Source organism: Curcuma longa, chromosome 2, assembly GCF_044706935.1.
Source record: "Curcuma longa cultivar G26 ecotype Majalengka, Jawa Barat chromosome 2, ITB_CL_G26_1.1, whole genome shotgun sequence".
NCBI classification, from domain to species: Eukaryota; Viridiplantae; Streptophyta; class Magnoliopsida; order Zingiberales; family Zingiberaceae; genus Curcuma; species Curcuma longa.
The window spans coordinates 5,395,381-5,410,643 of NC_133862.1; the positions used below are offsets into that span (position 1 = coordinate 5,395,381).

The following is a 15,263-nucleotide window of genomic DNA, read 5'->3' on the forward strand; positions in this document are numbered from 1 at the left end:
TGGAGTTTGTTCGTGATTATTGTGAAAAAACATTTGACCATGAAATTTTATCAAAGCTGATACAATGTCAAAACAATAAAATATTACAGCTGAAGATTTAATTAATTATCTAAAATTTATTATTAACCAATATATAAATATACAAAGATGTCTCTAAGCCTAAAACTATTAACTTATTTGTAGATATCTACAACAGAATAGCTCTGAAGGTGGCTGAAGTCACTAATATTCACCAACGAAGAATTAGATCGATCAAGCCAGGTATCTGTAACGATTCAGGTTCTCCGGGTCTCTTTCTAGAAATTCTCTATTTATCAAATCTTCAATCCGCATCTTAATCAGTTTCAAGTCAGGCTGCGAAAGTGTGAAATGATGAACAACGAATTAATGTAACCAAAACTATTGAAAAAAAATAATTATTTTTAATTGTATGTTCTTTACCTTGAACAATCGACTAAGTTGTTCGACGCATTCCATGATCAACTGTTGATGATTCAACGCTTTGCGACTTTTCATAATGCGAATTAGGCAAGCATCAACGGCAAATTTTCTATCTCTGTCCACGTGCTCGATTATTTTCTTTTTTTCATCCACCATTGGAAGAGGTATCTGCAGTTGAGTCGTCAAACAAAAATGAATATCGAGGAAAACTACAAACAACAATCTAACTACTTTGATGTAAAAGCATATACCCTGATCCTTCTCATTTTGTCAGTGAATTTTGAATTGAATGTAAAGATATCTTCTGAAGAAATAGATTTTGTGTTTGGGGTTTTATTCAGAATTTTATACTTCAAGCAGCAAAGGGATTGAAGCAATCTGACTACGTCTTCATCGGCTAAGTTAAGCTGAGACATGATTTCCGAGTAGCTTAATCTATCTGAGTCATTAAATAGCGAAAGAACTGCAGCCTGTAAGCAGTTCACAATTTTCAGTTAGCATACATTTTTATTTTGCATAGAGGAAAAAGGGTTCGATAAGTACCTGATACGTTGTCACAATAAGCTCCTTGGTTGTCGATTCGAACTTGGCTGTAATATTACATGTCCCCAAAGAATATATCCATGTGAGCTTCCTGCTATTTGTTTTTGTTGGATAGAACTTTTTGAAAGCTTGTATACATTTAGTCTGAAAGCAAAAATTCTTTAGAAATCTAAAAAAATACAGAACATAACTCGACAAATCTATCTTACTTTAATATAGAATTCTTTAGCCGATCCCACCTAATGAGAGCTTGGTTGTTATTGTTGTTGTTTAATATAGAATTCTTATCTAATTTCATTACTCAAATTTTATTGATGATGATAAGAAATGACAGAATGATTAGATTTTTTTTCAGTTCAACTATATCTGCACCCTTTTAGATAATGGTGCCGAGGCCATGCAATATAACTAAATAATTGAACTTTTATCATCGTTAAGTGTGTAGGTCAATCATTATGTTACCATAAATTTTAATAAAATTTAAACAAAGGTAAAAGTAGAAAATGAATTTGCTAACCATTTCAAGAGGAGGGTTGAAATCAGATGATCTATAAGATGGCCAGAATCCAGTTGTCAAAACAGTAACTGATAAATCTATCCCTGGATTTGTCCGTGGATGACGTTGAAGATATTTCTCAAAATCAGCTTGTGTTTCTTTAGCAAGGGTCATATCAGTTACCTGAAAAATGAACCAAACACGTTCATTGATTAATGCAAATGCAAAAACACTTGAAATATAGGTATACGAACCATTCCCTCCATCTTTGAGGTAAAATATGCACCATTTTGCTGCTTTAGTTTTGTTAAGATGCTCCTCTCATGGTTATCATTAGCACTTTTGTCAAATAATAACCTCCTAGCGAGCTTTTTCCTACAAACATATGTTCACATACATGACGATAAATAACAGAAAATACAATGATGAAAATCAATAGACATATGGGGTGATTTCACCTGTAGAGCTCAGCAAATAGATCTTTGTCATAGATATAACCAAGCAAATTCACAACCTGCAAATATAGGAGATTGGTTCAATTATCCAAAATGTAGAGGTCAACAACAAAGTGACAAAGTGAGAAGAAGCAAGAGGGTAAGTTAGGGGAAAAACACATATTACACAAATAAGCATGTACCTTCTCAAGTATCTGCTCAATTGCTTCATCACTTAGTTTCTCACTTCCACCCTTCTTAAGAATATTTTCACAAAAGTTAACCAGTAACTCAGCAGTTGAGCTACCTGCAACAGTCTTATTGAGGAAAATCTCAGATGCCTCTTTGAGTGCCTAAAGGACATACAAAGATTTAGCAAGGAAAAAAAGAAAAATAACATTCAAGTAACACACCATATTGACATAGCCAAACCTTATGGAAAAGGGTATGATTTTGGAAACAATCATTCACGAGTGACATGTTCCTGTCATGAAGTTCAATAACTTCCCTAACAAAAGTCTGAAAACAAGCAAGCATCAAGTAAGGTTCATAAGAAACAGCCAATCAAATAGAGAACAACAAAAGTCATATTAAGGTGCTCGAGCTCTACCTGTTCTTGCAAGCCAACAACATCCTTCTTGTTACTTGCAGCATCATCTGCTTTTTTTACTAAAGCTGTACCCTCATCAGTCACATGCTGCACAATAATGTAAGTTCAGAAAAATAATGACAATCAAAACCGAAAATATTTGAGTTAATTTTGTAGTAGAAAATTAATATTGTTGCAACTACTAATTTCAGAACCTTCTTATAAATTTGAGACATAAGACATAGGCCATCGTCTATCTTCGAAAAAAGCTCATACATCCTTGAGAGATCATCCACCTGAAGTGTCAATTAGACATAAGGAACATGATTAGATGCCTGAGGAAAAAACTTCTAATTGACAGCATCAACAAGAAAATAGTACCTTGTGTTCTTGAATTAAGACACGGCAACCAGACTTTTCATTTTCCAAAAGTTGTCTTGAATAAACATATAGAACCTCATGACGCACTTGCTACAAGTAATGAAAATTCAACAAAACATAAAAAATATGAAACGAACATAATGAAGATTAGTCACATTTCTATTTCCTCAGTATTATCCTTGAGGTGTATAAATGTATCTACGATTTCAAAATTCTCTCCTTTTGAGCTCTAAAGAAAGATCATTTGGGAAGAAATAAAACAGTTCATGATGGATCTTCTAACAAAGCGTAATGTACCTCTACCAATTTCGGTTTGCTGGTAGCATGCAAGTAATGAGCGACCCTATCCTTCTCCCTCCTTAAGCACTCCTCAGCCTAGTAAAAAAAAAAACAAGAATGACCAAACATTCAATCAGAGAAATGAATGTTTCATGAAGATATGTATGTGGAGCACCTTTAACATGTAATCTGGGAATGAATCAATGAGAATCCAATTTGAAGCTTTTCTAGAGTAATAGGCTGCTGTTTCTTTAAGCATTTCTGCTTCAAAATCATTTTCATAATAATGCATCTCACCCATTCCAATTTCAACAAAAATTTCAATAACATTCTTCAGCAAAGCCCTATCAATTTGTTCACCACAGCGCTCTTGATCAATCTGTTTAGAAGACAGAGAATGACAAACATTATCTATTAAATGTTGAATATGAAAAATAGATTAAAGAAATGGCATCAAGTTACCAAAGAAATGGCAACATCTTTAACTTTTCCTTTAGTCTCCTGATAAACCTATAACAGAACAGGGAAAATTGGATCTCAACTATAGCTGTACCATAAACTAAAGATACATGAACAAAAATGCTTGAGCAGAGATCTGAATTCCACACTGTTAATTAAGGAGAAAAATGAACAAGGAGGATGGCAATCTACCAGGTCTCGGATACATGTCAATGCAACTTCATCAAGTGATTTAAGTGATTTCTGCACGATGAAAAATCTACCAAGGTACGAAAAAAAACGTGAAAGCCATCTGGTCAAAACTTTATGATTTAACCATCTTTTGACCAGTTCCCTTAACAAAAACTCATCATGCTTGTTCTTCAAAGATGGCAATACCTAAGCAAAAGATGGAAACACTATCAGATTATAACAATACTTTTTTATTTCCAAGTTATACAAATGGAAGTATGACCATGTGATTGAAGAAGTTTCATTATTTATATAAACAGTAATCTATATATAACACAAATAATGCAAGTTCACCTAGTTTTGTCATTGGAAAAATATTCTAACCTTTCTCATGAATATCATCTGCATTGATGATTGTTCATGCATGAATAATTAACGATTGAAATCATCAGAGACCATATCTTACAGAAGTTTTTCTCCTTTTATTTAGTAGATTTAGAGCTCAAAAAAAAAAAATACAGGACAAGATAATTTAGATGCCAATGCTTCTCACAGTTACATGTGTCATCTTGTTAGTTTACACTCCCAACATATTTTAGTTCTAACAAATAGTAAATTTGACAGAACAAATGCTATACCATCTTTGTTAATATTAGCAGTCATTATTCCTCATGCATGTATCTTTTTGGTTACACGACATTCACAATTTATTCTTGCTCTTGAATTCTAATGCTCCATAACGTTACTTAGAAATCAAATTCGAGCAGCTTATCAATTGGTTAGACCTATAGAGCTACCTGACTAAAAATAATAAGAAAAACATAGTCGGTCCTTTCCAAGGACACTCGCAAAATCAATATGGAATCAGAACAAAGAAAACATACATACCACGGAAGTGATGTACTCCTCGATCACTTGCCTGTATTTTCCATACAACGGCTCCGAGTGATTGTGCGGAACGTTTTGGATACACATATTGTGGATTGTTCTGTCTCGCACAAGAGATTTGATTAGCCCAAACAAAGCAGGAGAAACATAAAAAACAAAAAAAAATCGCTTAGAAATATTACGTGTAGATCATCATGTGTTCCTCGGATGTGAACGGAGGTTCGGGAAGCCCTTCCAAGATCCTCTTCATTTTGTTGATGCCTTGCTCGATGACCTCCCACCCTTCGGCGAAAAGGATCGGCTTCTGATTACGCACAGACATCGGCCGCCTCTTCATACCCACTGGATCCTGCGGGAATCGGAACCCTAACACTTTCCTCCGGATCGAAGCAACGCAACGCAACGCAAGGCGGGAACTGAAGCAAAAGCCTAGCGAGGGATCGCGATGACAAAAACACGAAGAGTAAGAACGCTCTGTATCGACGAGGGTTTATATAGGGAAGGACGAGAAGTAGTTGCGTTCCGTTCCGTTAGGAATTTTAAAAGAAGAAATTTTCATTTATTTCTTATTTGGAAAAAAAAATAGAAACAAACAATTACGCAGGACTTTTTCCTTATAAATTTGTATACAAAATACTTTCATATTTTAATAACGAAAATAATTTTAGAAACTATTTTCATATAATTATAATTTTCAATTAAATGATATTTTTTATCTATATATAGTTATAAGTTTAATTAAAAATTTTAATTGACTTGCTTAGGATTAAAGAAAATAGTTTAATTAAAAATTATTTTAATTTATGTATATTATTTTTAAAATATTCATCTCATTTAAAATTCAAAATTTTGATCCTTTTATTATTTATCTAAGTATTTTACCATTGTAATAAATAAACAGCCTTTTTATTTTTAAATTTTTTATATATTAAATTTAAATAAAAGTTATTATATTTTTAAAACACATACTTCTAAATCCATGTTTATTATTTATATATTAATATAATATTTATATATATGACAATAATCAAGAGAGATTATTATCATTTTCATTCAAGGAACTTCCATTTTTAAACATATCAAGACAACTCTTTATCCCATTTTTCATTTTAAAAGTACTTTATTTTAATATTACTATAGTAATTTTAATCAAAAACTATAATAATGTATAATAAATTTACTCCAAACAGTTACACATGTAATAAGTAGGGGTGGAAATTCGAATTCAAATATATCCCAAATCCAATCCCACCCAAATAATTCTTGCCAACGTATTACATGATCGAAATTTTGATTGTTGTTAGGATTCTAAATCCTTGAGTAAGATTTTTCTTATTCAAATTAAAAATTGAAAAACTTCAATTGACTATTATTGCCTCGAGCTTCATCGAGATTCGACTCTTATCCACTTCAGCAAATTTATTCCACACTAACCAACTCAGTTATATCCCGAGAGCCAAATCTGCTATACGAAAATCACATATAGTCAACTCTCGATTAATTCTTATGCATCAAATTTAATGGAAAAGGGAGGGAACATGAAAAATGAAAAGGCAAACAAAAAGCTCCAAGAGATCTGTTCCACCAAACATAAACACAATGCACCAGACAAAACCATTTACCAGATTATCTAACCAATACGAGGAGTAAACGCACAATTACAGTTGCGATATGAAATATGTTTCACACAATCACGAAAAAGAAAGCAATCGAATATCTACAGGGCTAGTCATCTCAATTTGCTATCCAGTGCTCTTTACATTGCAACAACATCGCTCGATGCAGGGATTAGCTCATTAGATGAAACACTATGAAGTAACCCACTCCATTTCTATCTGGATTCGTCCATTTTTTGAGTCGATCAGATGATATATTTCGTTGGTTCTCCTGTTGTGCACCACATCTGCGAGGCTGATGATGACATATCCCAAGTTTTCCTGAACAAAATATAATATCGATTAATATTGAGGTTGAATTGAACAGATCAGTTGGCAATCTCATGTAACTGATATCAAGCAATGGAAATTGCAATTTATGGTTTTTTGTATCTAAAATATTATAAGGTCCCGTCCTATTACCACCTCATCTTTGTATGAAGAACAAGAAACTTTGTTGCAAATCACATCTTGCTAAATATATTTGTAAAGATAAGTAACATTTGCTATGTACACTCCAAATGTTTTCCACTATCTTGCTCTGTTCATGATCAAGCCATTTGTGTAATTTATATTACCCAAATGTGATGGGATATAAAATACACATTTGACATATCTGCTTTGTGTTTACTTTGGCATATCGATTAAGTAAACTAAAGGAGTACCTTGGAGTGTATACCAATGCTTGGTGCCTTACTATAGACCTCAACTTGTATTTTCTCATTGATAGGAGGCTCCTCGCATACAAATTGATGTACTTCTTCCCATCTTGGATCTCTGCTTTTCTTTATATGCTGCATTTAGCAAATCGATAGTAATCTCAGCAGCAGGTTAGATATTTTCTGAAACAACTTGATTACAATTGAGACTCCTCTAGGAATCTGATTCACAAAATACCTTAGTTTTTTTCACTTCTCCTCGAAAGGTGAGACACACGTATGGGTTTGTATGGTGCTTGCCCTCAAGATCTTGACCTTCATGAATGGTAACAACAAGCAGTCCGCCACCTGAAGGAGTCCCATTAGGAGCATTTACTACGGTATCCTTCTCGCTATCAAGCTTTAACAATTTATCTTCCTTAAAAGTCTTGTATGTTGCTTCCACAACAATTTGCCCACGAAATTTGTCATTCTGAACATCACTATCATCGAGACTCTTCAACAAGTCAAGTGTTAAAAGTTTTGGCTCATCAGGGATAAGTTCATTCAACCGAATAACATTCATGCCCATTTTTTCATGTTTTCCCACCTACGTAAAAAATGTGCAAAAACAAAACTCAAATCAATAAGCTAAAGTATTAGAGGCACAAATAACGGTGCGGAGAAAGGAAAGAACTGCATGTATCTAGGAAATTCATACGTGTTCCCAGTCATAAACAGCAAGGTTCAACTGTTGATTTTCTGGGTCTCTTATAACAAAGTTGAATTCCTCATTCCACTCAGGGTTTAAATTGCTCTTCTTGACAGTTGTCTTCTTTGATGGAAGCTTATCATCTGAAAGCTTAAGTTTCACATACGGGTCTGATTTTCCAAACAAATCTTTCTTTCTTAGTTTTTCTGCACTGATAATCTTCACATGCAACATTCCAACAGGCTTATTTGAGGCCCTGCGATATCACAGTCTGATTGGCTTAGCTATCAGCATCTTCTCTTCAAACTATTAAAAGTGTGGCATGTAAAATGTAAATATATTGACATGAAATTACGTTGAAGCATCAAGTATAGGCACTTCCAGGTGTCTAGGCCACAGGTACATATTTGCAACTTGTTTTTTAATGGTCTCCTGCAAAAATGGTAACGCAAGTCAGCAAAGAAAAAAAAGTGAAACACAGAGGTTGGCTCAAAGATCTCAGTACATAATTCAGTGCTAGGCAATGATAGCATAACAATTATAGTACTAAAACAAGTTCTAAGTCACATTTTTTTCTACTTTAGAATAGAAATTTGAGAGATACTGAGCACTCTTGGCAGTCCATGCTAACAGAAAAAGTTAATTCCCATTACAAATTTCAAAGAAAAATGGATCATTAACATCATTAATTTCAGTAAACCTACATATGCGATAGAAAACGTCTTTGTAGACATCTTTAAAGGCAAGCCAACTCACTAATGTTGAGTCTTCTCTTATGTAGCAGGAAATAGAATAGTGAGGACGTTCTCGATTAATATTTGTAGGTTCTCAGTAAATTTTCTGTCAGCTTGGCTTATCATGCGCACCTCCATGGTGGTTGTGACTCATCTAGGCACTCTCTTGTATGACAGTCTTATGTTGTGATTAAGGTCAAAATCCTTAGCTAATTTTAGGTGACAAATTAAATACTATGGCCAAGCTTAAGAAGAAGTATGTTCCCCTCACAGACTTCTCGTGCATCCTTTGCAATGCTAATGTGGAGTCAACAGCTCATCTACTCAATCGATGCCCAGTAGCTAGAGGAGGTTGACAGATCATCAAGTGTTTATCCGCATCCATGCAGAGTTCAGTAGTAGAGGCGGATTGGACTGACGCTCATGGCTCATTTTCTGGTAAAAAAGAGTGTCTTCTCCACATCTGTTCAAGCTTGGCTATATGCAATTTGGTTAGTTTAACGTGCTGGTATCTTTCATTCAACACATGCAGGTCTTCTGGCCATCGTTCATGCATGGAAAGAGATATTGTCTTTGTGGAAGGTTTAGGTTCCAGCTACAGCAAAACCAGTTTTCTTTGAATATCTACACAGATTGCAGGGTTGATATCAATTCTGGTTCTCTGATTAGATTAACAGGTTGAGCAGTTTTGTTGTGCTCATCAATCTCGGTGTCAAGAATATTTCTTGTGTATAGTTGTACTATATTGTTTCTGCTCCTTTATTAATGAAATTAAGTGATTGATGTCACTCACAATCTTCTTAAAATAAAAGGTAATTAAACTAACATTGATGACAGAAACCCTTTGGTATTCACAAACATATTGTACAGTACAAAGATAATATTCATGGGGAAAATAACCACCTGAACAAATCTGTAAAGACCAGGAACTGCCATAAGATCAGCCCCCACAAGTTTTAGACCAAAGTCAACATGTGGCTGTAACAGAGAGTACCATCAAACAACTGAACACTTTGAATGGTTGCATATGATAAGTGTAGCTTACTGATGAGTTTTCAAAGTAAAGAGTAATTTGTATTTCACTAACCTTCTCCATGAGGGACACAAAGATATTTGCAAAACAAGGGAAGCTAGAGACCAATGGTTTTAAAGTAATTCGTGGAGAAGCAAAAATTTGCAGATCTACCACCTGAAAATCAAAAACTGCCAGTATGTTACCTTCACTCTCCAAATGCAAACTAGAATAATATCATACCAATAACAGAATGCAGATATGTGATGAGAGAGAGAATATGTGAATGACCTGTATAGATAACTTTAAACCATAGGCCTTGACAACAATGGTTACATTGGGATTCCCAGCCCATTTGAGTGATGGTTCCATAATTATCTCCTTCTCATCTGTAGTGTAAACTTTGATTCCTAGCAGAAGTTGGCAGTCGGATGTTATCAGGAAATTAGAAAAAACATAAAACTAAGATTAGAACTTGAAGTCCAGATGAAATCCAAAGAAAATAATTGATAGAATACTGAAAAGAACAATGTGGAGTTGGGACCAAAAAAATTGTGAGATTATATAAAAATATTAATGCCTATACAAGTAAGAATATGAGTAACAGAGTAACAGTTGAAGAAGTGGATTGGACTTTTACAATTGTTGGACTAGTGATTGTCTCTAATAACAGGGCCAGCTTTTGTGTCCTAGAGCAAAAAAACTAAGTTTCAAATTTACACAACTCAGTCCTTGATGATTTATATGGAACTGAAAATTAAATGGAGAAAAAACTGCCTTTTTTCTTATAAAAGACAATCGAATTCATTGGAGAAGGTAAACAAAAAAATGTCAACAATGCAGAGATGATAGGTACTCACGAAGTAGAACAGATAAGAACAACAAAAATGCTAACCTTGAAAAGTTGGTGGTAGTGAACCAAGAGTGAATTTTCCAAATTCAACGGAATCAATTTTGTATTTCACAGTATTCTCTGCAATAATAGGATCTGCAATTTGTTTTGCAGTCTTGCAGATAGCCTTGTACAGGATAGAAGGCATCAATATGAGATAGTGGAAACCACAACATATAGAAAGCTTTATGTCAAAGCATACCTTATCAAGATAGGGCCACATTACTGCCAGAAACTTATTCAACCAATCAATCTTCGAAAGAAGAAAAATATGTTAAATAATAAAAAATAGGTTTATACAATGTTTTTTACAGCAATTCAAGCAACTTTATCTAGTATCTGTTAATAAAAGGCAGGTCAACATACTCGTTCGTAATCTGGACTCTTTACCCACAGGGGAATTTCAGGAAATATTCGTTCCAATGATTGGGTATCATGTTCAACAAGTGGGCGAATCTTAGGATCCTGATCAAGTAAATGCAAAATTGGTTAAACATAAAGCATTGTATGTTAATTCCCACACTAGATTTCATACTGATAAAGAACAGTGTCAAGCATGAAATTGAAGAAGAAACTTTCAATAAGCAAAAAAAAAAAAAATGATTTTAAGACATAAGATGTGTAGACCAATTAGACATGCAGAGTTGCCATTCTGCACTCACCCAATGCTTGGCCATCTACTTGGTAGTTAATTCCTATATGGAGGTACATGCTACCCCTGCAGGATCTACAAAGTACATTTACTTTACCTATTCAATTAGATTGAGGAACATTTTCTACATAAACTAAGACCTAAGTCACTTCAGTCACAACTTCAATTGTAAATTGAATGAAAATATTTATAGAATCAACTTGGAATTTCATGATTGTCCATTGTTTTCATAGTGTTATTTTTATTGTTAGTTATTTTAACTATAACAATTAATAATTGACCCCACAATCTCTCATCAGAGGAAGCATTTTTTTTGTTATTGGCTATCTAGTTGCTAGGAAATACTTGATTCAATAAGGATCATTTTCACTTCATCTTCGTATTTTTAGTTAGTTGTGGATTAATAGGTATAAGTTTTCTTTGATAACTTAGAAATTCTTCAAAGTCAAGGGCTTATAAATTTCAAATTTAAAATCAGTTAAATTAATTAGCATATCATAATACAATAACCTTTGGTCTCATAATCTGAAATGGAGATGGAAGTGCCATCAAGTAACCCTAACTGTAGCTGTAAGCATCATAGTCAAGTTTGAGACCATTTCAACATCAGCATCAAGTGCAAGAATTACAAGAAAATTCCTTTTTAGAAATCTTCCAATATAGATACCACCTCACCACACAAAATTAACACTAGGATGCAAAAGCTTAGGCATTATCATTTGTTGGTGGTGAGCTTGCAAATCTTATATTTTCAAATAACAAAGCAAGAAAAACATTGAAAATTTTATTGTAAAATGTGACACACCATTTTCATTGGCTCATTCAAATGACTTTGAATATTTTATGAAAATTTATCTCCAATCTTGATTTAGAAAATTATTTAGGAATGCAATATGTTTAGACGTAATACAAATATTTAATGAGACATAATAAATTTTAATTTATATTTTTTGCATCTCATATAGTCTTAACTTCTAATGTTTTAAGTAATATCGTAATGCAAAATCATATATATGTTGCAATAATCAATAAAGAATAATTAATTTTATAGATTTTAAGTTTCTCTATACTAATAATGATATTTCTCATCTTTCTAATGTTGCTCATTTATATGGCATACATAGATAAAAAAAAATTCAGTTTCATTTGATAATACATCTAATACTGATGTTGCAATAAATAATTTAAAATAAAAACTTTAATACTTTCCAGCTAGGCAAATTTTTTATGTATGTTGTATTTGTCACGTGATGAACCCCTATATATATAAGATGGGCTTAAAGTAAGTTATGAGAATGTTTTACGGGCTAGGAATGCACTTTGAATTGTTCAATCATCACACTCCATCTATATGTCAGGACTTCAAAAATTTTGTAAACATATAATATCAAATATAAGAAAATATTCTTTGATATATCACCTAATAAGAGGTGGAACACATCTCACCTTGTGTTAAAATTGGCCTTACAATTTAGGCATCCCTTACCAACTCACATGCAAGATAAATTTAATGCAAAACCATCAATAGAAGATTATGATTGGTTATATGTATACACTGAGGTTGCATCTAACCTTATAGAAATTTTTTATTCTTGTATAAATGAATTTTTCTTGTGTATATTCTCCTAATGCTTTATATTTTATATACTATTAGTGATTTATTTAAAAATTTATAGATATAATAATTTATTTTATATACTTATTAAATATATGTAGTTATAATTTTGGATCCTGGAATTAAATATTTGTTTTTATATTGTTATAAACGAATAATATGAAATTTTAGAATTAGAAAATGTGGAGCAAAATATATTGGAAATTAAAAATATATTAACAATTTACATGACAAATATGGTCACCTACTATCCCATAGCCTCTGATACCATCTTTTTGTAGAAGTCAGAGCATAATATCAACATTCCGAAGCAGTTTCAATCATGCTAGTGTTCCTCCAAGTCGAACAAGTGGGTCTCAAATATTGAACACCAAAATAAAGTAAGTGAATCAAATTTTTACTTAGCTTCTAATAGATACTCTTGAAACTTACAAGAATTTAAATATATTAAATTGGTGGAAATGGCATTCCTATATATATCATATCTTAGCTGCCATGGTACGATGTCCTAGTCATTCCAATGCCTATAGTAGCACCAGAATCCTATTGTAATGTAGGTAACTAGGAGTTAAATGACAAGAGAAATTGTTTAAAGGAGAATGTCTTACACATGTGCATGTCTTAAAGATTAGTTAGATATAGAGAAACACCTATGAGATAAAAACAAACTTAGAACCGACAAAGTTGGTCCTAGTTATATAACAAGACCAAGCCAATCAAGACAAGAGCTAACTCACATCCACCTAAGATATGGTATGTATAAGGTAAGTAGAACTAGATTGATGTTGATCCTTTTTGAAAGAAGACACTTGATCATCCCATACAGAAGGTTGAAAGTACAAGTTCAAATAATGTTTTGATTTCTTTTCCAAAAGTTGAGGTGTAATATTCATGTACTATTGAACCTCATATTGTATTAAGTTATTTATATTTATTAAAGTTAAAGTGTAATTATGTAAAAAGGACAATCTGGTGCATCAAACTCCTGCTAGTGTGCAGTCTCAAAAAGGGTCAAACCACATTGGGTTAATTTGTACACAATCTTACCTTGTATTTTGTTATTTCCGCGACTTGAACTCATGACCTCAAGGTCACATGACAACAACTTTGTTGTTGCCAAGACTCCCCTTCACAATTAATTATGTAAATATTAATATTTTAATTAATAAAATTTTTTAGTTTTTCTCATTTTAAAATTTTCCTCTTTTTGATTTTTTTTTTCAAAATTTTAGATTTTTTAATTATTTTTTAAAAATATTAAATAGTGAATTAAGATCACAATCCTGAGCTTGAGGTGGCATGGGTAAGGGTCACCTAGGCCCAAGTTTGTGTCATGCGGAGGTTAAGGAAATTTTGTGCCCAGCCCAGGCATGACCAATCAACACCTCTACCTTCAGAAAACAAAAGTGAAGAACAAATAAGATAGCTTGTGTGAAAAGTTTTGATATATAAAACAGCTATCTTTACCAAAACTCTATGTCTATAAGCAATACTACCAACTGAGAAGAACACGCTATATTTGACAGGAAGTAATCTGAACAGTCATTGCCAACTAGCTTTCCTTGCATAGACAATAGAAATCATAGCAAAATCTTCCATATTACAAGCCTAAAAAGATAAACCTGATAGAGAGTTAATTTTTTTGCCCAAAATTGTGACTACCACCTTAGCCTACGTTGGACTAATTAAAGCATCCTTAGATCAGACATTTGTCACTTGTTCACACCAACCTCGTGATTTCAAAACATATAATGCTAAACCAGACAGTTGTCGTATGAACAAGAGTCAGTAAAACTATTGTCTTCACACAATTCAGTAAAACTATCGTCTTAGCACAGTTGATGTAGAGAAATCAGCTCCCGTTCAATCAAGAACTATGCCAAATTCATCTAAAATCGATATGAATGCTGCACATACTTCACATTCGCACATTCAGGATAATTTTTTTTATCGGCAATAGAACTGCCCTATACAAAGTAAGGTTTGTACGAACAGATTTCAGAAGAATCATCTGATCAAGAAGCTCCATCTTACAATCTAAATTCTCAAAACCTTGATGACATAAAACAAAGTCCAAAGCAAGTCATCCCTAGTCAAGCACATCAAAACAATAACAGATCTGAAAGCATAAGCCAATGAAAAGATCATCAAGCAGCCCCTACCTGGTCGACATCAGAAGGCTCAAAGTAGACGAAGAGGTAGTATCCGGCAACGATCCCCGCCGTCAGCCCCACTCCAAACCCGGAGAAACTCAATACCGTGCTTAAAACCCCCATCTTCCACCACGCCGTTCAGCCCTCAACGCCTTCGCATCGAGACAATAAACCTACAAAAACAAGAAAGAATGACCGCCATCAGGACTCGGGAAAAAACCATTTTTCGCCTGGTTAATTCCGCCATGAAAAGGATAAAAAAGAAGAAGTACAAATCAAAATCTACCTTTCACGAACACATCCAATGCGCCGAAATCTGCCCTTCGATCCGCGCCCCTCGAAGAGTAGCAATTGAATCAGCCTAGACAGCGAAGTGATTTAGAGATGGAAGCGAGTCAAAGCGAAGAGACGAGCAGTTGATTATGACGGCAAGGCCGACATCGAGCGTGACGCTGCTATTTACTAATATCACCGATATCGACAAAACGACACACACGTTTTAAACTCAGATTTCCCGTG

General features: G+C 33.5%; 2 protein-coding genes across 2 annotated transcripts; both read right to left on the reverse strand.

The window, feature by feature from the left end:
• Nucleotides 1-252: 252 nt before the first annotated feature.
• On the reverse strand, nucleotides 253-5,003 carry LOC141821428 (cullin-1-like). The gene is made up of 18 exons (XM_074708862.1): nucleotides 4,864-5,003; nucleotides 4,682-4,781; nucleotides 3,815-4,000; nucleotides 3,626-3,673; nucleotides 3,339-3,542; nucleotides 3,182-3,259; nucleotides 2,885-2,974; nucleotides 2,719-2,799; nucleotides 2,525-2,611; nucleotides 2,347-2,433; nucleotides 2,118-2,267; nucleotides 1,939-1,994; nucleotides 1,735-1,855; nucleotides 1,502-1,663; nucleotides 985-1,128; nucleotides 693-911; nucleotides 442-609; nucleotides 253-354 (listed from the first exon to the last, which is right to left on the reverse strand). Exons 1-18 carry the CDS (start codon nucleotides 5,001-5,003, stop codon nucleotides 253-255), a joined length of 2,223 nt encoding a protein of 740 aa, XP_074564963.1.
• Nucleotides 5,004-6,285: 1,282 nt separating this feature from the next.
• On the reverse strand, nucleotides 6,286-15,118 carry LOC141817900 (synaptotagmin-2-like). The gene is made up of 13 exons (XM_074705514.1): nucleotides 15,031-15,118; nucleotides 14,754-14,917; nucleotides 10,691-10,789; nucleotides 10,527-10,577; nucleotides 10,328-10,451; nucleotides 9,724-9,842; nucleotides 9,508-9,609; nucleotides 9,324-9,398; nucleotides 8,042-8,118; nucleotides 7,696-7,942; nucleotides 7,234-7,584; nucleotides 7,002-7,130; nucleotides 6,286-6,618 (listed from the first exon to the last, which is right to left on the reverse strand). The coding sequence occupies exons 2-13, from the start codon at nucleotides 14,865-14,867 to the stop codon at nucleotides 6,490-6,492; spliced, it is 1,617 nt and encodes a 538-aa protein (XP_074561615.1). The 5' UTR covers nucleotides 14,868-14,917; nucleotides 15,031-15,118; the 3' UTR covers nucleotides 6,286-6,489.
• Between the last annotated feature and the right edge of the window lie 145 nt (nucleotides 15,119-15,263).

What these genes read in the sequence shown, in the direction of transcription:
- LOC141817900 (XM_074705514.1), bottom strand. Translation starts at nt 14,867, where the DNA reads ATGGGGGTTTTAAGCACGGTATTGAGTTTCTCCGGGTTTGGAGTGGGG. An exon ending in AGCCTTCTGATGTCGACCAG is followed by an intron (nt 10,790 to 14,753) that starts GTAGGGGCTGCT and finishes TTACTTGATCAG; the next exon opens with GATCCTAAGATTCGCCCACT. An exon ending in AGAGTCCAGATTACGAACGA is followed by an intron (nt 10,578 to 10,690) that starts GTATGTTGACCT and finishes CTTCTTTCGAAG; the next exon opens with ATTGATTGGTTGAATAAGTT.
- LOC141821428 (XM_074708862.1), bottom strand. Translation starts at nt 5,003, where the DNA reads ATGTCTGTGCGTAATCAGAAGCCGATCCTTTTCGCCGAAGGGTGGGAG. An exon ending in GCAAACCGAAATTGGTAGAG is followed by an intron (nt 2,975 to 3,181) that starts GTACATTACGCT and finishes CATTACTTGTAG; the next exon opens with CAAGTGCGTCATGAGGTTCT. An exon ending in AACTTAGTCGATTGTTCAAG is followed by an intron (nt 355 to 441) that starts GTAAAGAACATA and finishes ACACTTTCGCAG; the next exon opens with CCTGACTTGAAACTGATTAA.